This window comes from Drosophila gunungcola, chromosome 3R (genome assembly GCF_025200985.1).
Source record: "Drosophila gunungcola strain Sukarami chromosome 3R, Dgunungcola_SK_2, whole genome shotgun sequence".
NCBI lineage: Eukaryota > Metazoa > Arthropoda > Insecta > Diptera > Drosophilidae > Drosophila > Drosophila gunungcola.
In genome coordinates, this window is record NC_069139.1 from 1609695 (window position 1) to 1632425 (window position 22731).

Here is a 22731-nt window from a genome sequence, read left to right on the forward strand (position 1 = left end):
ACGGATGTTTTAAACGATTTTAGTTGTTAATCCCCTTGTATAATTATAAAAAATAATTCTATATATTTCTCAGAATAATTCTCTTTATTAGTTCCATTTTTTTCCGTGTTTTGTATTTCTCTTTTTAATTTTACTTAGGTTTAATTTTATCAGTTTTAGCGATTTCTCATTTATCAGATATACATATGTTTGTGTATATATAGTCTATATATATACTCACATACTTAAGATATATGTTTCTGTTATTTATACGACATTGCTGCATCATTCATTTAACTGTTATATCTCGTATATATATATATATATTTTCCTTTCGATTTGCCTTAGATCTAAGCATTCATTATTATACCATTCGCGAAGAATCTTTTAAATATTGTAATTGTTTGTTGTTTTTCATCTCTTTGTCTGGTTGGGCTTCCTATGTATTTTTTGTTTGAGACTTTAGCAGCTTAATATATCGATTGATCAAAACCTTTTTCTTGTAATTTATAAGAATTGATTACAGGTGTTTTTTTTTTTGTTTAAAAATTATTATAACGAAATAAGCACACACAAAAATGTATTATATTATTTACTTGCTGAGTTTAGGTAGTTACTGAGTTTTACTTTTGAACACTTGCTGTGACTTTAGTTAGGTTAATATCTATTGCATGAAAAACGAACCATTTTGAAACAAGTCCCAGAGCCACACGATCATTCTCAATTGGCCATTATAAATAAATATTCAAATATTTTATTTATGCGTTGTTTTTCCCTCTTCATCGTTTCTAAACTACTTAGCACCTTGGCTTGGCTTGGGTTCCCCAATGGATTTCGAAAAGTTGAAAAGAATATCTCTCGAAATATATTATCCAAACAAATTTCAAAAAATAAAACATGCAATTGTTTTTTAAAAATTATATAATCGCCTTTTATTGAACATTATCCAGTTAGCTATATAAATTTTGAAGTTTTAGTGTTTTTTTTTTTGGATTATCTCATCTCAAATTTGTTGTGGTTGCTCTTGTTGCTGTACCTTCTATTTTATTGTATTTGTTTATGCTTTTGTTTAAGGTTAATTAAAATAGTTGTTGCTCTTATATACGCCCGGATCTGAGGCTCATGTATAGGTATATGTATATATCTATTTCTATTTAGATTTTCTAGCTTTACCGTTTCTGTGTTACTTATATGTTCACTGTTTCTCGACCCATCTGATCTGGCTGCAGATATTCTTCATCCGACGCTTTTAATTACAATTACACATTAGTACAATATTTATATACGCATAAAGTTTTAGATATTGGATTTGGTTGCATTCATATATTCAAGTTCATTAAATCCCATTCATACACGCTTAAATCAACTAATTTCGTTTCGTCTCTGCTCCTGCCGTTAACAAAACACTTCACATATCCAAAGAAAGAGTCAAAAAATCATCAAATTCGGCTAGCAATTGCAAAAAGATTCAACACAAATATAGAGTTTGGCGGATAGAGGAATTTTGGGGATCGTTATTGGTATTGAAGTAATTGTGTGTTGTTTGATTAGCTTATAAGCGCAAAAGTGACTAAGAGGTGCACACAACAAAATAATAATTATTATGGTAATATAATAAAGAACTACTAGAATTGTTGGTTAATAATAATACAAGTTTATTAAGCTTAGATAAAATTATTATTTGCCTTTTCACTTTACTCTTTCGGTCTTTCGTTAAACATATAAACACAATTGCAACTAAAAGCACACTAAAGCATTGTAAATTATTGTAAACGAAAACTACAACTATGCAAAAAATATAGAAATGGGTTTTATTTATATCAATTCAAACTGTATTTTTTTTTGTTTTTTAATTTTTTTTTCTTCAAGATAAGAAATTAGCTTTAAAACGTTTTTAAACTGTGGTAAACTTGTTCGTTATATCTTAAAATTCTTCTTTTTGTGTGTTTGTGTATGCATACAATTTTACTAATTAATTTTAAAGTTTTTAATGAATTAAATTATGATATACGTATATGTAAAGTGTTGCCTTTATTATTGGGGGGGGGGGGGGGGGGGTTCTAAATTAAAATTAAAATGACAATTTGCTGTTCTTGTTGTGTATAATTGCAGTATTGTTTTCACATCCCTAATTTCTCCTATTATATCTGGCCTGTACATTGGGTTGCCTTTCATTTAAAATTATATTGAAGTTGGTTATTAGTTTTGCATTTTCCATCTCTGATTTTGCACAGTTCAAGTTTGGTTCTGACTAAAACTCCTAATGGGATTGGACTTGACTATTGCTGCATTGGTTTGATCTGAACCTGTCCAGAATCTCCCGCATTGAACCACCGATCAACATTTAACTAGAAGTGCCATTTTTGATCAGGGGCACCTCTAGGTAGAATCGATCTAGAGAAAGTGATCGGAGAAAGTACACCCACTGTAAACACTCTTTAAAAAATTTGGAAGGGCGGTTGGTTAAAGGCGAGTTTGGTGCTTGCTTTTATTTTCCTCCTGCTGCAAAAACGATTCCTTTCAGTTCTGTATGCCAAATATGCTTATTAGATTTGTTTTGGTCGTCGTGTGGGAATTTTAAATGTAGAATAAAAATTTATTGCAGTATTTCCTCTTTGTTATTTATATGTTTAGTTTTACTTAAAATTTTCGTTTTGATTTTTTTTCCATTTTTGTATTTTTTTGTTTCGTAGGGGTTAACAACACAATTTATTTCTAGATTTAAATTTATTTGCATAGGTGTAATTAATTTGAATAAAACTTTAAATTATGTACTACAGAATGAAGAAAGCAAAAATTAAAAAGGGGTTTTTGTTTTGTTGTGTACGCATGTGTGTGTTTTAATATAAACAAAGAAAAACTAAATAACGCTTAAAGCAATAAAAATCTAAAGACGAACCATATATATTTATTGTGTTTTTTGCATTTTTTGTTTACCATTTTTGCTGAATTTTCTTTGTAACCACTATATATATATATAGATAGAATATGTGTTTTTGCTGATTTTAGTTTTTGTTTTTTCGCTTTAATGTGCATATACCCAAATAAACTATATATGTGTATGCGTCACACGATTTACATATCCTACCATATATAGATGTAGATATAGTTAACATTATGCATATATATATATAATTCATCGAATAATCAAAAAATTAAAATCAATTCAATTTAATGTTAGAGGGACAGGAGGAGGGGCAAAAAGTAAAACGAAGAAAAACGCCGCTTGCACTGCATTCGCCTGCTTTGATTCACTAATTAATTATAATTATATTTAAACTTCTATGTATAGGGAGTTGTTATGCTCCAAGTTGCTTTACACTAATCGCGCTGCTCCTTTTCTCCCTCGCTCTCTCTCTCTCTCTCTCTAGCTATTCTCTCTCTCGCTCGTGTCTAGCGTGGTCGTGGATTTTTAGATTTTTAGCAAACTGTTTTTTTAGGAGCTCTACACAATTGCGTTATTCTTGGTTTCTTTTCTTCAGGTTTTTTTTTTTACATTTTTTTGTGGTGAGGGCTTTGTTTTTTTTACGCTTAATTTTTGCATAATTTTCTTATCTTTTTTTCTTTTAATACATATATATAATTAATTAATATAAATTTGTTTCTTGTTTTTATCTTTTCATGTAGTAGCTGATAATTAAGAATTGAGAAAGAGTTGGTTGCTTGGTTGGTTTTTGTATGTGAATTTTGAGTTTGATAAATTTCTCATAACTTTTCCTTTCATATTTAGCATTTTGAATTTAATTATTTTTTTTATTTAATACACTCCAACATATTACAAAAACAAATGACACACATCGTCTTACTAAAAGGTTGTTGCTTATGTAACATGAAACAAGGGTTTGTTGTTTGTTGTGTGCTTGTTGTCGTTGTAAATGTGGTCATGTGTGTTGGTTGGTATGATTTTAGCTAAATACAAACAATTTGCAAATTGTATTTGGAATAACAAAATATTTCAACGTTAGTCGATGAATGGTGTTTTCTTCAAAACGGTTTTTTTCAGCCCAGCTCAGCAGGCGTCCAAGGCAATCGGTTGTTGTGCTGGTTGTTGTTGATATTGTTGCTGCGGTTGTTGTTTCGTTTCCACAATCGCGGCGGTGATTGTTGTTGCACTCAAGATGTACAAAGGTATTTACTGCTGAACGCTGCTTGCTGTTGCATGTTGCTGCTGCATGCCGCATGTAGCATGTTGCCGCTGCAGGTTGCTGCTGGACGTCGCTAGCTTAACGTTGTTGTTGAGCATCGAAATTGTTGTTCCAGTTGTTGCTGCATTCTTTTTGCGGGGTATTTGGTTATCGTTTCTCTGTACTATTGTTGCTGGTTTCTTTTTGCTGTTTACATTATAATTACATTACAATTACAGTTTATATCGATTTTTATAGTATTACTCTCTGTGTTTTTTTGTGTTGTGTGTATGGTGTTTACGCTGTTTTCTGTTGGTTGTTGATTTTGTTGTTATAGCGCAGCATATATATTATATGTACTCTTATTATGTGTAGGTTGGTTATTATCATTCTACGGCTACTGTTACTGTTACTGGCACAATATCGAAATTCAAATCTTTTGAATCTTTTCGCCAACTACAACCGGATTGTTGCGTCGGATTTCCTGTGCGCCGTGCTCTCTATAATCGAATGTGCAGTTATGTTTATCAGAATAACGATGCACGGCGCAGTACAGACCGCCGCAGCGACACTGGAAACCTGCAAGAAAAATAAATATATTAGATTATTATATTATTTTAAGGAAACGGATTTCAAGAGCAAACACTTACCGGTCAGTCCAACCTTCTTGCGGCACTCGCCACATCGGTTCTTCTTCTTTTTGGCATCCTTGTCGTCTTCCTTGTCCTTGTCATCCTCCTCGTTGGCGGAGGCGGCTGCTTGTGTGGAAGTGTTAGGACCAGTCGCCGATGTGATGGCTTCGCTGTTGACTTTGGCAGCAGCGGCGGCTTCTTCGGTGATTTTCTGCAAAAAAGGTTAGGAAAAACAAATATGACAAAAATACTTGACAGCATAAGCTAGATTATCCTATTCAAATACATTTTTTAATTTTCTATTTATTCGCAAAAAAAAATGTATTAATTCCTAATTTTAAAAAATCTTCTTAAAAACAACGCTTTTATTGAGATAGCCCTCCCTCTTTCTAATTGAACTTAAAATATAAGCATTCTTATAGCTAGCTATTCTATAAACCACAACTATACATCCTCATCGAACTGCATTCAAAAAACCTTGAAGATCTTTTTCGTTAGTATATTATTTCCTTTTTTATTAGACCAAACAATTTCGACTGTTTCATCGGAAAATGTTTCCGCTTTGTGGTGATGAGTGTATTCTTTTTGGCGATTGCAGAGCACCCTCTCAACTGTTGCCAAAAACGTCTAGCGAATCATCGGCTGAGTAGGAATCTATTCGCCGAAAGCGATGTGTGGTGAATGTTTACCCGCTTTTTTGCCACTGCCCCGACCGCAGATGCGCCTCCTTCTGATGCACCCTCCTCCACCGACGACTTTGCCCCGCCTACTGCGGCTCCTTCTCCATGAGGTGACTCACTCCGACGACGCTTCTCCCGCGGCGGCGTCGTCTGCTGCTCCTTCTCCCCGGGATTCTCCGGCAGATCGCCTCCTTCAGACGACTTTTCCATTGACTCGCCGCCCATTGAGAGGCTTTGTTATACTACACCGCTGAATCCCTGTCGTTTTGGCCGCCCCTGATTTCTTACGCCCTGCCAATTCCGCACTGTTTTCCACCAAATTAGAGCTAGATCCCAGCAGCGTCTTCGTACTGCCACTCGTTGCCTTTCTCTTGACCTTTTTGCTCCCGCTACTTCCTGTTGCTTTCAATTCCCTGGTCTTTTCCTGAGTAACTGCTGAATTGCTCAGCAAAGATCTCTGAGCCTTTCTTCGAAGTGCTTCGGCTAGAGCTGATTTGCCTGTTGCTGGTGAGGATTTGCCCACAACGTTCAGGCGTAAAACGCGTGGCGGTGATGGTGCCTTCAGGGATTCCACATCAACAATGGTGCCGTGTTTGTCGATGTTTTGATTGATGGATCCGCTTTCCGACACGCCGGTAACACCACCACTTCCGCCCTCCCGACGCGGTCGATTTCGCTTCAGCTTCTTAACCTTTTTCTTCAGCTGCAGCTCGCCAATCCGGGTGGACTTCTTGGCGTTGGTGACCGTCGTGAATGTATGGACATTGGCCGAGAACTTGACGCGACGCTTCACCTGATCCGGGATCTTGCCACCGGCGACCCTGCGGTTGGCCAACGAGCTCTTGATGGCGGACGATGGCAGTGGTGGGGTGCTGCTGCCAGAGTGCGAGACTTTGCCACCACAAGGCACCTGGGCAGCAAGGTAAGCGGCGGCTGGAGGAGCGGCTCCTGCTCCTGTTCCTGCTGTGGCTGCTGTTGCTGCTCCCGCCCTGCGGAGTGGGCGTGGCGGTGGGATCGGAGGAACTGTTTTTTTTCTGGTAGCTGATTGTGCTGCAGCATTGCATCAAAGTGGAGAAGAGAGGTGTAGGTGGGAAACGAGGTTAGTGCGCCTGGGCGACGCCGGTAGACCCAGTAAGAGCATTCAGATTCAGTACCCTTTGCTGCCGCAATCTGGTGCGGGAGGAACCGATCGTCCCTGTCCATCCCAGTGACCAGGCCAAGACTTTGACTTGTTAATGCCCCAGCTGTGGCCCGCTTGACGACGCTTTTCCGCTTAATACGGCTAGCTGGCAGGGATATCGCATTCGACACAGGAGAAGTGCTTTTAATAGCAACGCGATTCGTTTTCTTGTGATACGACGACGAGGCACTAAAGGAAGCCATCTCGGCGAATTTGTAAAGATTAAATTTCGAAAAATGAGGCAAAATCACAGAAAATTTTGTATCCGAGCCGAATGGATTGCCAAACTGTAGCCAAATGAAATTGACAGATGGAGTGACACTAAACTGAAACGAGTGTTCAGTGGGATACAGGGTTCCAGAGGTGCCTAAAAGGTGAATCTTAACTCTTTAAATCTTTCGACTTAACTTTTATCTTAACTTTGATGGCCTACTCATTTAAAGTGGGCTTTAATATAAATGTGCGTTGAATGAGCTCATACAATTTTAATAAACTTGAGTCCGGCACACCTTATAATAATCTCTAGAACCCTTTTCCCACTCTTTCCCAGTTTAGTGCCGCTCAGGTTGTTGGTAGAACCGAAGGAGCAGCTCTTCTTGGGATGGTCTCTGGAAGACAGGGACCTGGACACTTTACCTTATTTACAGATGCAACAGCGTTGCCGATGGCAGACACATCAGGATAAACACACTACACAAATCAACACCGACCTTCACAAATAAACACATGGAGTCACTAAACTAGTTCGAAAATGCAGAAAAACTTCTTTAGTTCCCCTAATTTTTTGCACATACAACTAATTGTTTCAACAATTTCACCAAGATTACACTGAATTTATGTCCGAAATGCCAACTTATTTGTCACTGACAATGTTCAATAAAGTGGAGAGATAATGCCTAGCCTATTTTGATTTGGGGTTAAACAAAGCATTTAAGTACAAAATATATAACTTATTAGCTAATGCTTTTTAATGTTCAGAAATCCATAATCTGCACAAAGCCTTTTAAAGAGCTTAAGAGTGGTGCATGGAAATATCATCATATCAGAAAGGATATTATTGCATGGGTAACACAGTACTAGAACTGTTACTGTTTTCACTTTTGAGGAAAATGATTTGACTTTGACATTAAAAAGATTTTAGCATAATTATTATAAGATACAACGAGTAGCTTTCTTCGAATGTAGATTCCATTTTAAGTTCCCTTAATGTGAAAACCGAAACAGTTCTTTTACATCCGTCTCCTGGAGTATGTATGCTTACCTCTTTGACATCGTTGTGTGGCTGTTGTAAACTGGTGACTGTGGGCTGTGCGGTGTTGGTGATTGCAATGGCCGGACTGAATGTGGGGCTAGGTTGTGGGCTTGGAACGGAGACAGGTGTGCTGCTCACAGGTGGCTGTTGCTTTTTTCTAAGCGAGTCCTGTTGGGCAAAACAAAAATAATTAAGACTGGGTAGATAATCTTCTTGAAGATCAATAGTACTTTACCTTATAGCATACGGAGCAGAGACCATCTGTGGCTGGATTACCATAGAAGCCGCAACCGGAGCGGCACATGGGTTGCATTGGGTTGGATTCACGTTCCATGGCTGGCTAGAGCGCCTTTGTGTGTGTGGTGTGTGTGCGGTTTGGTTTCTTTGTTTGATTTGCTTGATTTGCCTAGCTGCTTTTACTTTCGCCCAGCGAAGTTTCGTCTGCTTCCTGCTGCGGCAGCGACTCCTTTTTTCCTTCCTGCTCTCAGTCGTGGAAGCGTGCAATTTCAAATTGGCAACGTGCAACTAGCAACTTGCGACTCGCAACTGTTGATCCGCCGTTGTTTTTTAAGCGGGTCTTGTTTTAACTGTTGTTTGATCAGTTCGTCCAATTATTAGGCTGCGCTTGTGCTTTGATTCGTGACTGCCGCAAATAATTCGCGGTACGAGCTGTAAAAAGAAGAAAGATAGGGCAAAGAAGTTAGTAACTTTGTCTTGTTTTGTTGTACTTATCAGACATTAGTTTGATTTTCAATTTTTTAATGTTCAGAAATCCATAATCTGCACGACGCTATTAAAAGCTTAAGAGTGGTGCATGGAAATATCATCATTTGAAAGTCTAAATTAAAGATTGGAATAATATCATGATGATGTGATATTTTTTGATCGCTAATATTCGTTATCGCACCTCTATTTTTTTTTTGTAATTTAATTATTATTACATTTCCTTTTTATTTTTATTAATCTTTTAAGGGCAGGGAGTATGTAGTTAGATATTGATTATCTACACCTATGTTGCACTGAATTGCATTGCAACACGATTATTAATAAATAAAAAAAAAGTCCACAGTCACATGTACAAAATGTGCTGGTGTGTGGATGCATAAAAAATGTTGCAGCACCAGCAAAAACAACATGACAAGTAAAAACTATGTTGTTTTTTATTATCCGCTTACTCTCTTCAAGGCTGTCAAGCATATCCCACACAGATATAGATACTATAAAAATCTGCGAGAGAGGGAATAATAAAGTCTAAAGGCCTAAACCTGTTTTTTCCACCAAACTGAGAACTGAGGTAGTAAACTAAACGAGTTTAATTTTATGTTTAATGAATATAAAACAGTCACACCTAACGGTTCCAACTCTGCTGCTATATATTTCCGAGGATCCAATTGTTTATGTCGATCGATTAATCAGAAAATACCTGCCGAGTATCGATTTATCGCGATCAGTTTACTTTCTCAAAGTCGAAAAGTCGACGTGCCGAGCTGCACATCCATCACAAACGGAGTGAGAGAGAGTTATGGGCGAAATCCGAGGATTACACTGGGCGATAAGTGTTTTAAAGTTCGAAATCCAAAGTATACATTTTAATGGACCCTAAACATTTTACATTGTTGTGAAATTCAAACCGAATAAATTATTAAAACTTGGTTGGCAACATTTTGGGGAAATTTTTAAATAAACAAAATGGTAACCCTTATAAATGTCTCAAGAAGTGGTTAGATAAACATATTTTTTATTTAAACAATTGGTTTAGATGTGGTATTTTGTATATAGTATTTTAGCTATCTCTGTACATATTTTTTTTTGTAAAATTACACTTATTGTATTATTATTTACGGATACTATTTATATCAATGTCTTTAACTTTACTGCTTCCTTCTTTATAATTATCGACTTATTTACTACTTTTCGCCAAGTGTAATAACAAAGCCAAAACGTAATGGTAAAAACCATCTACCAACAACAAAAACCACAGAAGAGAGGTGTAGATTGAACCATCAGTTACATGGCCAACAAAAAATAAAAAAGAATGAGAGAGGGAAAGGAAAAGGGCGAGAGAGGACAGGAGAATTGAGCACAATAACATTTACTGTTATTTTCAATGCGACAGTGGAGCTTGGGGCGAGAATCAAAATGGGCACACACGAAGTTGTGTGTGTGGAATAAAGAGAGCGTCATCATTCTGTTATACAAAATTTGACCTTAGTGGTGAGAAAGCAAGTTTTGCTGACATAAATTACAAAACTAATAAATGGCTAAAATTACGGGGGGTCCCCCTCAACAACTAATCCATTGCACAACTGTAGCCAACAACAACAGTATTTTTAGTCAGTACATAGACAGGTTTTAGAGATGTGCGCATGTAAAATAAAAAATACAAAAATGGCCCCAGCAACTTTTACATTTACAACGTAGCATGGGGAGTTTTTTTTGTGAGAGCGCAACATTTGCCATGGTGAGTTTAGTAGTGTGTTGGGGCAAGGGGGCTAAAAAGGTGACATATGTTTACATTGGCATTGCATTTACATAGGTTTGTACATACAGTCGAAGGAAATAAGTATGTATGAGTGCTGTTTTTGTATGGTGGGCGCAGCCTTAAATAATTTTTTTTGCTTTTCCTTTATTTCTACGAAAATTGCGCTTGTGTAAAGAAATTTATTTTGATTTATAGTTGCAGTGTACACATCAGTGCAAACAAAGTGCAATGTGCCATTGTGTGTTTGCATGTTGGTTTGATTTCCTGCTGTTTTCATTTAATTGCAAAGCCAAAACAGCTGTCTTTCTCCCATCCGTCTCTCCCACGCACACATGCCCTTTTTAAGGAGGTGGACTAATCAAAATGACAACAAAAAAAGAAAAAATTCCCCACACAACAATTGGCTGGCAAAATGGGGAGAAGAGAGATAAGCGCTCTCTCTCTCTCTCTCTGTCTCACTCTTGCTCTCTCTGTTACGTGCACTAAAAGAAAATAATATCATATGATGGCTACATTGAAGCATTTTAATTTAAAAAGCTATACAAAATTTACAAATTTTGAAGCGATGGTTTAAAACTTGGACATTTGTTTTCTGAATCAATAATCTTATTCTCTACGACACATTTTCTGATGTAGAAATCATCTTAACTTATTAATATTCACATACCAAAATATGTTACTATATTTATTTATTTTTTTTTTGTGTACGTCAGTATGTTTTAAAGTGGGTACGTAATACGTATGTAAATACGTCAAAAAGCACGCGCGGCTGCTGTGCCAAAGTATTTTTATTTGTTTTTTTTTTTTTAACAAGAATAAATGCTTTGCATATGTATTGAGTTTATTTATTTTGTTTTGTCGGCCTCCCTCTGCCCGTTTAACACTACCACCACCCCCTTCCGCCCACCCAACGACCTCTGCTATTTTTAAGCGAATTCGTTTTGTTATCTGGCGAGCGTGTGTTCTTCTGTTTTCGTGTGTTAAAGTGTTGGCCATTAAAGCAAATAGGAAATCATATGATTCTTTCGAGCGAACTTTATGACGACATCACTCAGCTCAGCGTGTGACGTCATTGTTTATTGCTCTCTTTCGCTGAAGAGAGAAAAATGCGCATTTGAGTGAATTGCATAAGTAAAAAAGTCATGACCGACATGAGTAAAAAACTAAAAGAAAATAAATGCAAGTGCTAAGTGCAAAACAATTAGCAAGAAAGCAAAAATTGACTCGTGGTTGCTATTGCAAAAAGGCATTATTATGCAAGTCTGTATGGCGATAACACAGAATAGAAATCGAGGGAAGCGAAGAACAAAACTGCTTTAAATTTTTTATGCATATATTTTTATAAAGCAACAGCTTTTTCTTTTTTGGCACTAAACAAAAAATTATAAATATATAAAACCTAAACTTTTTAGTTTGAAATAAAATTGCTGAGGTAAGTTATAGCTACAAGTGAGTTCAATTCTGTTATATTCATATGAAGAATTATTATTTTGCGTTGTTGTGCTTGCTGATAAATTGTCTTCAAGTGTATTGCCCCACTTATCATGCGACGAGAACGTGAACGAATCGAATCGATTTGGTCTGGGGTTTTGCGTTTCGGAGGGGTATCAAAAAGTCGACTACCACTCACCACATACTGATATGAAAACTGTGATAAAAAGCGGACGGCAAGTAAACAAATTACACACACACACACACACACAGGTTAATGCGCTGTTGACCTGCATTCAAATACTGAACTTTACAACAGGAAAGGCTTGAGAAACGGACATCAAAACGATGATGATGATGGGCAGCATAAAAGGTAAAATGAGAGTCAAAACTCCAGGAACAACCACAACAAACAAACCGCACTGACTCACATTTGCATATTAATGAGCGCGTAAAGCGGACCAGACAACAACGATAAAGATATAGGAGCAACAACATATGCTGATGAAATGCAACAAAGAGGCAACATCACCCATTGAATTATTAAACTTTGTTAAAATGTGCAAAGCAAAAGGAGAGAAGGCAGCGAAGAGGAAAATAGAGACAGAGACAGGGAATCAGGGAGAGAGCCAAGCCAAGATGGCTGCTCGGCTCAATTTAGAAGCGAGTTGAGCTCAGGAACTCAAACTTTAGCTCAAGACTTCAGTCGCAAGTCTCAAGAATGCGCGAAGCTTCCGGTCAGGCATCTCAAGCCTTAACCCTCCAGTCGTTCACTAAGTTAAACTTAGCCCATTAGGTTGGATTTTTCAATTATTTATACTTTGCACTTAACCCCAGCTATTTGTTTTTTACAAACCCGGTTTGAAAACCAGTACTCACAGTACCATTTTCTATAAGAATTCCAAAGTTCAGTAAAATAGGATTACAGGCTGACAGTTTTTATCAGTTATTTTGAGATATTTAAGAGCTGTAGCAGATCATTAAAGGAAGTTCTTCAATTTAAGACCCTTGGCAGAGGTTTTTCTAAATGGTTTTTACCTAATTTTATTTTTATTTCCATTTTATAAAACTGAAGATAAATAAGTAAAGATATTTTCCTCCTCTTCCGTTAAGATCATTTGAGTCAGGAATGAAAATTTCCGTATTCTTGAATGGTTAACCAAAAACGAATTACTTTAAAATTGTAAAAACAATCAATGTGTTTCATACACACATTATGGGTACGAGTATACAGAAAGATAGAGCGTGCCATGGAATTTGTTTAAAATTAGAGTTGAAGGCGAATAAAACATACAAATAACGGCACTGGGAAAAGAAGATGCCAAGAAATTGGTGGCTAAGAGGAGAGCGTCGGCCGTTGCCGCCCATCATTAATCAAAATAAATTACAATCTATGAACGAACGGACGAGAAACGATATGACGACTACATTTGAGCAGTGAACCAACTCACGCTTCAGACCAAAGAGTGATTGTGTTTTGCCATTATAAATGATCGCTCTAAAAACCCATGTTTCCCGCAATTTGTTGCAGAAATTATTAAAAATCCAAACGCAACGCTCCCCAAAAATGTATGAGAAATAAGTGCACGAAAAGGCTGATCCCAGATATCGGGGCGGGGCAGCTTTGGATAAACGAGTATACGTGTGTAGTATGTTTGGCAAACAAAACCACAACCATAAAAACATCGAATGGAACGTTGGGAAACACCTGTTCAAAATTACACAGCAGCACAGGGAAACAACAAAATGCCACAGCCCGATGTTGTGTGATAGGTCAAAAAACTCAACTCAAATTGAGGGTTGGATTTGGATGTTTAAAAACGGGAAAGAACAGAAATTCCAACATATATAGCTGAAACCTGAAAAGTTGGTAACATAAATAATATTACGAAATAGATTACATTACATTTGTTATTCAAATTAAGTAAATTTTGGTTAGATCTGTTTGCTTTACCCATTTCCACTTATTTCCTTTTTACCTTTGCTATTCGCTTCAAGTAGGTTTGACTGTAGACTGATCGCCTGCCTGCCTGGCAGGATACAAACAATCACCAGACGACAGGCTTCCCTGCGGTCTTGAACTGATTTTACCTTGAACCCGGGTTCTTTTGGACTCAGAGTCCCAGACAAAGGAGAAAAAAGAACCGAGCCACAGAAGTCAACAACAATGGCGGCCATTAAGCAGGATGAGGAGGAGAAAACACACAAATATACACATGAAACGAAGCAGTCGGCATATGGCAGCAATAAACAGATTGTCACATTTAAGTGAACCCGGCGGGTAATCGTTATCGGAAAGGCTACGAGTATTTACCTATCGAGCTGCTATTCTCCATCCCAAAAAGTAAACAAAGCAACCAAAACGACTGAGTCATTAGTTTGTTCGGGAATGAAAAACAAAACGATTTGGATTCTGGATTACAGATTTGCCGAATGGAAAGGCAAATAAAATTTACACTAATCAATTGGTAAACTTATTTCCAATGCATTTTGCACGTGATTTTATGTGCACGTTTTACGTTCACACAGCAAGTACGTGATCCGATATTTTTTCTTTTCTTAGAAACATGTGTTTTCAAATAAAGGCGTAACAATCGAAACGAATTGGTAGCCGACTTTGCAATGTAACATTGTATTTTCGTTTCAAAGTACCTAAAAATTGGAATACCTTTGGTCAACTCTTGTTACTTAATAAACAATTGAAAATAAATGCAAATTAATTTTATTTATTAATTTGGTTCAATCGGCGTTATTACTTGTGTTCATATTTACTTTATTTTTACATTATTTTCCAATTAAATTATATTTTAATTTAAAGTTAACCTCTCGTTAGCTCTAGCACAGAATACATCGACCAACACCAATTCATTTTTATTGTTGTCTGTGCAGGCGACATTGATTGAAGTGAATTCACTCCAGCGCATATGTAATTAATTAACATGAGTACTCTTTTCCATATATGTACATGGGAATTGCATTTATCCAGAACCCGTTTTTCTTACTGCTGCCTGCCTGCCTACTACTTCTGACCATATATTTAAAAAATTCATTTATAAGAATTTACGAGCGCCAATAATTCACTTGAGCCATTTTTTTATGAATTATGTCCAAGTAAGTGTGCGCAGCAGCAGCCAAAGGCCATAAAAAAAATAAAAGTAGCAGGCGTTGGCCGGAAAAGAAGGAGAATGGAAGGAGCCAAAGAAGGGAGCTCCCGTAGAGGAGTGCAGAAACTTCGCTCTTCGTGCAGCGAAAGTCACCACAACTTTTGCTCTCTTTTTCTGCTCCTCCTGCTAAATCTTCGTCTTCGCTTTTGCTTACTGCCTGCTACAGGTCAACAAAAGCAACAAATAAAAGTAAGATAAAAGAAAAACAAATGGCAAGGTGTGCAGTTACAATAGCCAACTACACAGAACAAAAATATATTTGTATTTTTAAATTATTTTGATATGCTAGTAATTCTTGATGAATCATACATTTTGTATTTTGATGCCTTACCTAAAATATTTTTATGTCTCTACATATGTATATAAAAATGTAATTTGAATTTGGTCCTATATATTATCTATAATAAAAATTCACATTTTTCTTTCTGTGTGCCTCCTAGTAATCCCTAAATTGTTATAAAGTAGTTTTTTTCAGTTGCCTTTTACACACATGGAAGATTAATGAAAATCGCATGGGAAAATGAAATTTGAAACGCTTCAGAAGAGCGACGTCCACATGAGTAGCCTGTTCTCTTGGCTGGAGATTGAAATAGGGGAGAGTCAAAATCAGAAGGAGGAGGAATTGAGAAGGAGAGTTGACAAACCCAAGAGACCGACCAAACCAACCACCGCGATCATCATATGGGGCAACGTAAACGCTGCAGGGGAGCCAGAAGAAACCGAGAAAAGGGTAGAGAAAGAGGAGAGAAAGACAAGGAGGTGACAGCGAAGTACTGAATATTAGCCAACGTGTGAAGCGGAACTAATTGGCAAATTAATATTGCAGTTATATACCATTAGACTTACAGGGTTTAGGTAATGTGGGTTAGGGCTAGGAACAAAAAATATGTGAAAGAAAATCTCTCAATATTGTAAAACTGTAATAAAATAATCAAAGAAGATTAGGGTTCCCTTATCTGTTTATCTGCAACATTTATATAAAAGAAAAATTATAAGCACAGAGTTCAAGTTTTTTTTATCTAGAGCTAATGTGGAAAATGGAAAATGCGGGCGAAAACTCAGGGGTAAACTACCGCGGATGTTGTGCAAGCTGTTGAGAATAAATGACGAAACAAATGAGTAAATTAGTAAACAAAACCCGAACTCCCAGCGCGATTTGTTCACTGTACCTCAACGTCGCGGCTTTATGGGCTAATCAAATCACTGAAGCAGACAACACTTGGAGCCCCAGCGGAATGGCATAAAGTTCGTAGCTCCGGTGTTATGGCCGCAATTCAACAATTCGCACAGCACACATCGCATCGCCGAAAAGAAACCAGTTTTATAGAATTCACAAAAAGTAAGTGCACAAAGGAGCAAAACAAATAAAATGAAGGTAAGATATATATCGAGAGACAAAGAAGACGTTTCTCTCTCCCTCGATCTCTCTAACCAAGAGATCTGCTGGTCTTATGTGGTAGAAAACCGAAGGCCGTTCAAAGACTCTTTATTTCTTCACTGGCTGAGCTTTGAAAATCAACTCTCGACTGTAGACTGTGGTTATTTGAATGACTGACAGACAAGCAGACGGACGGAAAACGCGAAAACAAAAGCAAAACAATGATAAATGCGGAAGCCTGAGTCATGGAGATGGATTTAAGCTAGATAAAAATACAGTAGTACTTCCCTAGCTTGAACTTTTCAACTGCTTTTAAAAACGGGTAATACATTTGTATTAGTTACTATAAATAAGGATGGAATATCCTTGGAAGCCAATATAACTTAAAGCTGAAATATTAATATGTAAGAAAGGTCAGAGGTCAAAGACCATACATCTTTAGCCGATTCCATTTTAAAGCCAACAGCTATAAATGTGATTATACAGATGGGCTTCTACCTCGGACAACCTTATGGCATTTCTCAATCCATCAAGTTTTCTTTGTTCGCCTTAAGGGAAGTGCGACTGTAATAAGAGAAATATACTTTTGCAACTGCCATTTTGTGCTATTGAACTTTGCCGTTGGCGCTTGAACTTTGTCAGGGGAACCGCGAGTATTATTCGCATTAAGATGAGATGAGAATGAAGGCTGCGTCTGAGTCAGAGCCAAAATGAGAATGATAACTTGGTTTTGGGCGGTGGCGCGCTTACATTGAACCCAGCGAGCGTTTGTGTGCATCGTCGATTTTATTGATTTATGCATTACAAATTCGCTTCTTTTCTTCTCATTTTCTTCTGGTAGTACGAAAAGGCAATGAACTGAAGACGAGACAAAGAAGAAGTCCATCGAACAGAGTCAGAGCCTCGCCCTACACATCCAGCCAGCAGCAAGGAAGCTCACACAAAAGAAAAGGCTGGGCCAAAGTTTCGCTTTTCATTTTGTCTGGCTAACGGCTTGTGGGGGAGTGAGTTTAACGGTCGCCATGGTTGCCAGATGTGGTGAATATGCGCGCCACAGGCAACTTGGAAAATAAAGGAAAATCCATGAAAAATAAAGGACAATCCAGCAGCAGCAACAACAGTTAGCAATGCCGATTTAAATTTGTTGGCGACGACGACAAGGAGCTTTTCTCTTATTTTTTTTTTCTAGCAAACAACTTTAATTTGTGGGCGGGGGAGTGGATGGATGGATGTAAAGCCAATCGAGCGCCTAAATCGATTCCCGCACACAAAAAACCTGTACAGCAAATTGGAGAAAATTGAACAGAAAAAAATAGGACAAAACAAACTAGCGAGGAACAGATAACAATATACTGGGGAGGCAAAAGAAAGGTTAGACGGCGGTGCTATGGGAAAATCGATGTTGGAAAGAAAATATGTAGCTCTCGACCACAAGGTGAGCCAGTTGTTGGTGGCTCTTATCTCTTCTCTTTGTGGCTCGATTTACGTATTATATTTTTTCTTGTTTATTCGTTTTTTGTGGTTTCCCTAAAAGTATACGCAAAAGCCAGGAAATTAAAATTGCATTAAAGTCGAACAGTTGGTAACAATCGAGGCCATATTTAGTTGGCAAGGACATGCCGTCAAGGATTGGCACTCACTTTGATGGGGCAAACAAAAAAAAAACAAAACAAAATTTATTATTTGACCTAAATATTGTAGTTCTATTTTTTTTTTAGCTATTTCCGTTTTGTTTTCCTGCCAGACAATAAACAAAACATATACAAATTTATTTATGTATACCAAATCTTTTTCACATTCGATAAAGAAAATTCTGGGAATAAAGTACACAAGCACAAATTGATGAATGGTGAAATTCAATTTATGCAGACACCAAATTAATTTACATTGAAATCTACGCCCGTATTTTATCGCGGTAATTGTGCTCCCAAAAAACCAATTTATGTGCATACTTGATACCCATTTTCAATGGGATTCAATCGAGATCAAATCGAAGCCAATACAGTCTGTCCCCAGCAGAAACAGCTGCGTTCAACAAATAAAATACCTTTATTTATTTACAAAAATTTCAATACCAGCTAAATGTTCCTTCAGTTAGTACATTTAAAAATGTATAAGACATTTGTAATTTTCCTTTAAAACCGAAACAATTGTGTTGATAGTAAGAAGCTTTAAAAGAAAATGTACAAAATATTTTATTTTGCTTTCAAAAGTACCACAACACTAATATTTTGAGCAAAACTGTATGAAAGGAGCGACAACAACAAAAAAAATTGCATAACTTAAAACGAAAGGAACCAACGACAGCCAACAAAAAGAAGATCAAGTATAGGGGATTAGAGTACTAAAAATAGCACTCCGAACAAAACATTTCGAAAACGGCAACAAAAGATTAAAAAAAAGGCCCGAAATCGTACGAGACGAACCGATGTTTCGATCGTCTGGCCGATCGTGTGGTAAAATGGTGGGTGGTGGGTTGTTGGCATCGGTTTTTGGGGGGGGTGTACGATTCGGGTATAACGGCATCCATTTACACGCGACCTATAAACAAAATCCAACTGAAAATGAGGCCGCGGCCATTCACGCGTCCGACGTCTCGTCGTTCGCTTATCAGTTTTACTTGTTTATATAAAAAGCATTTAGCCACAACAAAAAATAGAGGGGAAGAACAAAACGACGAGGCAAATAAAAGGCATAACAATTTCGCGGAAGATAAATACGTGTATATAGAAGAAATAGGTGTGTGTGTTTTTTCGCCAATTTGTTTGTTTTTATGTATATTAGCTAAATTTGATTTTCAACCGTCATCAAAAAAATTATTTTTTGTTTTTCGAAAGCGCAAAACTTGTTTGAACGCCTGCCGGTTATGTGTTTTTTCAGAAATTTAATTTTTATAATTTTAGATATTAGCGACAACGACACGTGTTGTTGTTGTGCGGCTTGCCAAGATTTTGAAGCGACTAATGCCAACTACGGGATTAGTCACTCGGAATCGGGAAGGTTCTCAAACATTCGTGATAATTCATTTTTCACTTACTTTTAATCCACGAATCACTTGCGTGATAAGCAAAATAGACCTTTAATCCATGATTTTTTCTTCGAAATATAACCAAAGAAGTCTAAAAGCTAAGATTGGACTTTGATTTTTAGATTATTTTATAAAACTGAACAGGTAGAAATTTATACAAAAATTTATTGAATTTTGTTAGTCAAAAAGCAACAGCCAATTTTTTGCGTGTGCGATTTCAGAAATATCCACCTTGAAAGCAGATCAGCTAAAATGTATTCAAGTGTTTCCTACTCTACACTATCGACTATTTAGCTTTCTGATTCACTCCAAAACATGTTTGTTTGACGAGCCAATCACAAATAATTAGTGCTTGATTCGTTTCCTATCTTTTCTGGCTGTTATCTCTACCAAATTCGTCAGAAAATGGCGAAATAGGCCGCAGAAATTTCAGGAAAGTCGGCGTTCGTTTAATTCGGGCACTAAAAGTAGTTGATTGTGGCCAATCACTGTGCATATGGCAGAAAACGAGCCCCTAGAAGATAGAAACAAAAAATGAGCCCCAACCTAGCAAAAACACGACACGTGTGGGATGCAAAGGAAAAAACAAGCAGCAAACAAACACACAAGCAAATATGTAATTTTTATAATTGTTACAAGGTGAGCTGGAGTTTGCAAAGAAAAATAGCAAATGACTCACCAAGAAAATGGAAAAACAAACAAAAAGGCAATGACAAAGTCAGCTAGGCGGCCACCCTACAACCAGAGCTGCCATTCGCACCCAAACCCCTATGCAGCTGCTGATAAGAATCCGAAATCTTTAATCCGTAGATAATTCAAATTCGCCGTTGGCGATGGCTATTTAATATATACGGGTCTATGAGTCATACGTAAAGTGAGCGAGCAAAAATTCCAGTCACGCACTGCAGGCGGAAAAAATAAAGTAAAAGTTTTAAAGTGTGCAGATAAAGATATTTCTTCACTCAGGGCGATAATGCGGAAAATGTTATTCAAATTTGGAGATAAGAAAGGGTATATAAAACATATATTTGTCTGTGCGTGTTTTTACTTGAGCTATCAGTCATTTGTTTTTCACTTATCAGCAGAGCGTCTACATTTTTGTGGTTGTGATTTTGGTTCTTGGCAAGTCGTAATATTTTGTTGGCAAAAAACCCAATGAAGTTGAGATTGAAGAACAAAGAATCAGATTTTCTCGCTTATTTGCTTTATATGGCCATTTTTTGTGTAAATGATTCTTATTAATTGAACAATTTTATTAATTTTTTTCATATTTGACTATTAGGCACTTAACAAAATATTTATTTAAAAACAATTAAACAAAATTTTTTTGTCCATTATTACTCTTTTACTCTTTTTTAACCATTTCTGTTAACTGCTACTTATTAATTGTTTCTCTTTTTCGCATTTAGCGCGACATGGCAACGCTAGTCCCACACACACACACACACGCACATGTGACTTAGGCATGCCCGTGTGTATTGGTGCCTGTGGTGAAGAGAGAGCGTGGGGAATCGACTAGTGGTGAGTAAGCAACGTAGGCGAGCGAAGAGGAAAATGAAATAATTTATAATTTTCTTTTTTTTTCTCGTTCAAATTCACTTACTTTTCCAATTCGTTTTGGGTAGAAATTACACAGGCTTGAAACAAAACTCAAAGCTTTGTTCGGATCACAGTTGTTGGAAATTATTTCCTGTTGTATTGGTCTCGCAGAAATTCAATTGGTTGCTAGTAATGATTTTAATTTTTTTCAGAGAATTGCACAGGGATCGTTGAAATGAGGAGGGCAAATAATATATCACAAAATGGTGCACGACGTAGTTGTTTTTCCTTCGTTAACTGTGGCCCTTTACGGTTTCTTTGCGACAATTAAGGATTTTTTTAAGGATTTTCCTTGGGCACAACGCACACGACGACGCTGCTGAGCTGCGTCCTGCGGTTTTTCTCAGCTGCGAGGAAAACGCTGCCAGTTTCCCTTGAGCTTTTTCTTATTAATCGCGGGGCGCACAAACACGACCGAGAGAGAGAGGGACGGGGAGCGCGGGGATTTTATTGTATTATTTAGTTAGTCGCAGAGCTGACGATGACAGTTGTGGGTAATTGAAGCCAAAAACCAACGTGGATCTGATCCTCCAAACGCGAAGTGAAGTCTCCAAGCACTCGAACTGAAATGAGCAGACGACGGAGCGTTGGCGGCTAGCGAATGGTGAGTTAACAACGAGCTGTTAGTGTTGGACTAAAGATGGGAGCGTGAGCGTGAGCGCGAACTCGGAAGTAGTTTATTTTTTGTTTCATGAACTAACAAAGATATAATATGGAACTGTAACAAACAATGGGTTTTTACTTTGATACATAATTTAAAATAGCAAAAACTGTGAAAACGTATGGAATGTAGTGAAAATTTCTTAAATTAATTCCGTCCCAAACTCCGGCACGGATATTTCGTGTGGCACGACCAAACCCAACACTACACGGACATCTCTAGGCGTCACGAGCCCTGTTAATGCAGAGAGAGCGCTGTTTGCTAGTGTGGTGAAAAATAAGTTGGAGGGGAAGAGGATGACAGGCTAAAAAGAAATCGGCAGTCAACGGAGAGAAGCCAAGTAGGAAATAAATTAAATGTGAATTGAACTAAGATGGTCGAAAATGCGTGTTTTCAACGAAAACACCACACTATGTTAAGTAACAGCGCTCCGTTAACAAAAAACAGTGCAAAGTGCACACACAATAAGACGCAGAAGGAGAAAAAGGGAGAGAAGAGGCAAAAGACCAATGCAGCGATAAAGAGAAAAATTTAAATCGAGTTTCCTGCCAGAAAACCAAACTATTTATGCTTACTGGGCTTTTCGAAAACCTTCAAATGCGCTTTTAATAATCTTTATGGCTTTCGTGTGACTTTAAATTGGGCGACGACACAATTTTGACGACGCCATATTGTTCGCCAGCCACAAGAGAGCAACAGTGAGAGAGAAGTTAACAGCGCAATAGAGCGAATTGGACATCGACTGCGCTGCTGCTGCGTCATCAATGCAAACTGCGCACTTTTTAAAAATCTTTTTTATATCAATTTCTATGCGTTCGCTAATACAATCAACGGGGGACAATGTATTAATGTTGAAATCGTCAGCGAATGGCAATTGCTTTGTCTTCCACAATTGTAGTCTGTTTAATAACAGAGCCATATTGTGAAATGGCTGCTCGCTGGCCATGGTGAATTTCTCTCGCTGGCTAACATGCCTGAAATTTGGTTTTTCCTTCACCTTACCCAGACAATCCGTTTTGAGATGCACTTTGTCCAATTTAAAAACTTTTTTCAGAAACTTTGGTTGTTTAATTTAGTGTTTGTACTTATTGAGAAAATAATCAATCATATGTCACTTTGTATAATTAAAGTGTTGAGCAGT

General features: G+C 37.3%; 2 protein-coding genes and 2 non-coding genes across 7 annotated transcripts; all 4 read right to left on the reverse strand.

The window, feature by feature from the left end:
• Positions 1 to 56: 56 nt before the first annotated feature.
• On the reverse strand, positions 57 to 22611 carry LOC128251896 (AN1-type zinc finger protein 6). Of its 3 annotated transcripts, none has more exons than XM_052979146.1 (5): positions 22593 to 22611; positions 8083 to 8516; positions 7857 to 8015; positions 4754 to 4946; positions 57 to 4682 (listed from the first exon to the last, which is right to left on the reverse strand). In XM_052979146.1, the coding sequence occupies exons 2-5, from the start codon at positions 8179 to 8181 to the stop codon at positions 4534 to 4536; spliced, it is 600 nt and encodes a 199-aa protein (XP_052835106.1). In that variant the 5' UTR covers positions 8182 to 8516; positions 22593 to 22611; the 3' UTR covers positions 57 to 4533. The 3 variants fall into 3 exon arrangements, with proteins under 3 accessions (XP_052835106.1, XP_052835105.1, XP_052835107.1); XM_052979145.1 differs by lacking the exon at positions 22593 to 22611 and adding an exon at positions 20934 to 21516; XM_052979147.1 differs by lacking the exons at positions 7857 to 8015; positions 8083 to 8516; positions 22593 to 22611 and adding an exon at positions 5425 to 5640.
• Positions 5609 to 7594, reverse strand: LOC128251893 (uncharacterized). 2 transcript variants are annotated; one of them, XM_052979140.1, is made up of 3 exons: positions 7232 to 7594; positions 6570 to 6882; positions 5609 to 6465 (listed from the first exon to the last, which is right to left on the reverse strand). In XM_052979140.1, the coding sequence occupies exons 2-3, from the start codon at positions 6796 to 6798 to the stop codon at positions 5609 to 5611; spliced, it is 1086 nt and encodes a 361-aa protein (XP_052835100.1). In that variant the 5' UTR covers positions 6799 to 6882; positions 7232 to 7594. The 2 variants fall into 2 exon arrangements, with proteins under 2 accessions (XP_052835100.1, XP_052835101.1); XM_052979141.1 differs by having other exon boundaries at positions 6570 to 6784; positions 7232 to 7590.
• On the reverse strand, positions 7564 to 7644 carry LOC128252994 (small nucleolar RNA Me18S-Gm1358). The gene has a single exon (XR_008267369.1). It is a non-coding gene; the product is annotated as a small nucleolar RNA Me18S-Gm1358 (small nucleolar RNA).
• Positions 8607 to 8685, reverse strand: LOC128252993 (small nucleolar RNA Me18S-Gm1358). The gene has a single exon (XR_008267368.1). It is a non-coding gene; the product is annotated as a small nucleolar RNA Me18S-Gm1358 (small nucleolar RNA).
• Positions 22612 to 22731: the final 120 nt, after the last annotated feature.

Coding starts and splice junctions, on each gene's coding strand:
- LOC128251896 (XM_052979146.1), bottom strand. CDS start 8,181: ATGGAACGTGAATCCAACCCAATGCAACCCATGTGCCGCTCCGGTTGC. Junction 8,016..8,082: donor TCTGCTCCGTATGCTATAAG/GTAAAGTACTAT, acceptor TTTGCCCAACAG/GACTCGCTTAGAAAAAAGCA. Junction 4,683..4,753: donor CAAGAAGGTTGGACTGACCG/GTAAGTGTTTGC, acceptor TTTTTCTTGCAG/GTTTCCAGTGTCGCTGCGGC.
- LOC128251893 (XM_052979140.1), bottom strand. CDS start 6,798: ATGGCTTCCTTTAGTGCCTCGTCGTCGTATCACAAGAAAACGAATCGC. Junction 6,466..6,569: donor CCAGATTGCGGCAGCAAAGG/GTACTGAATCTG, acceptor GCAATGCTGCAG/CACAATCAGCTACCAGAAAA.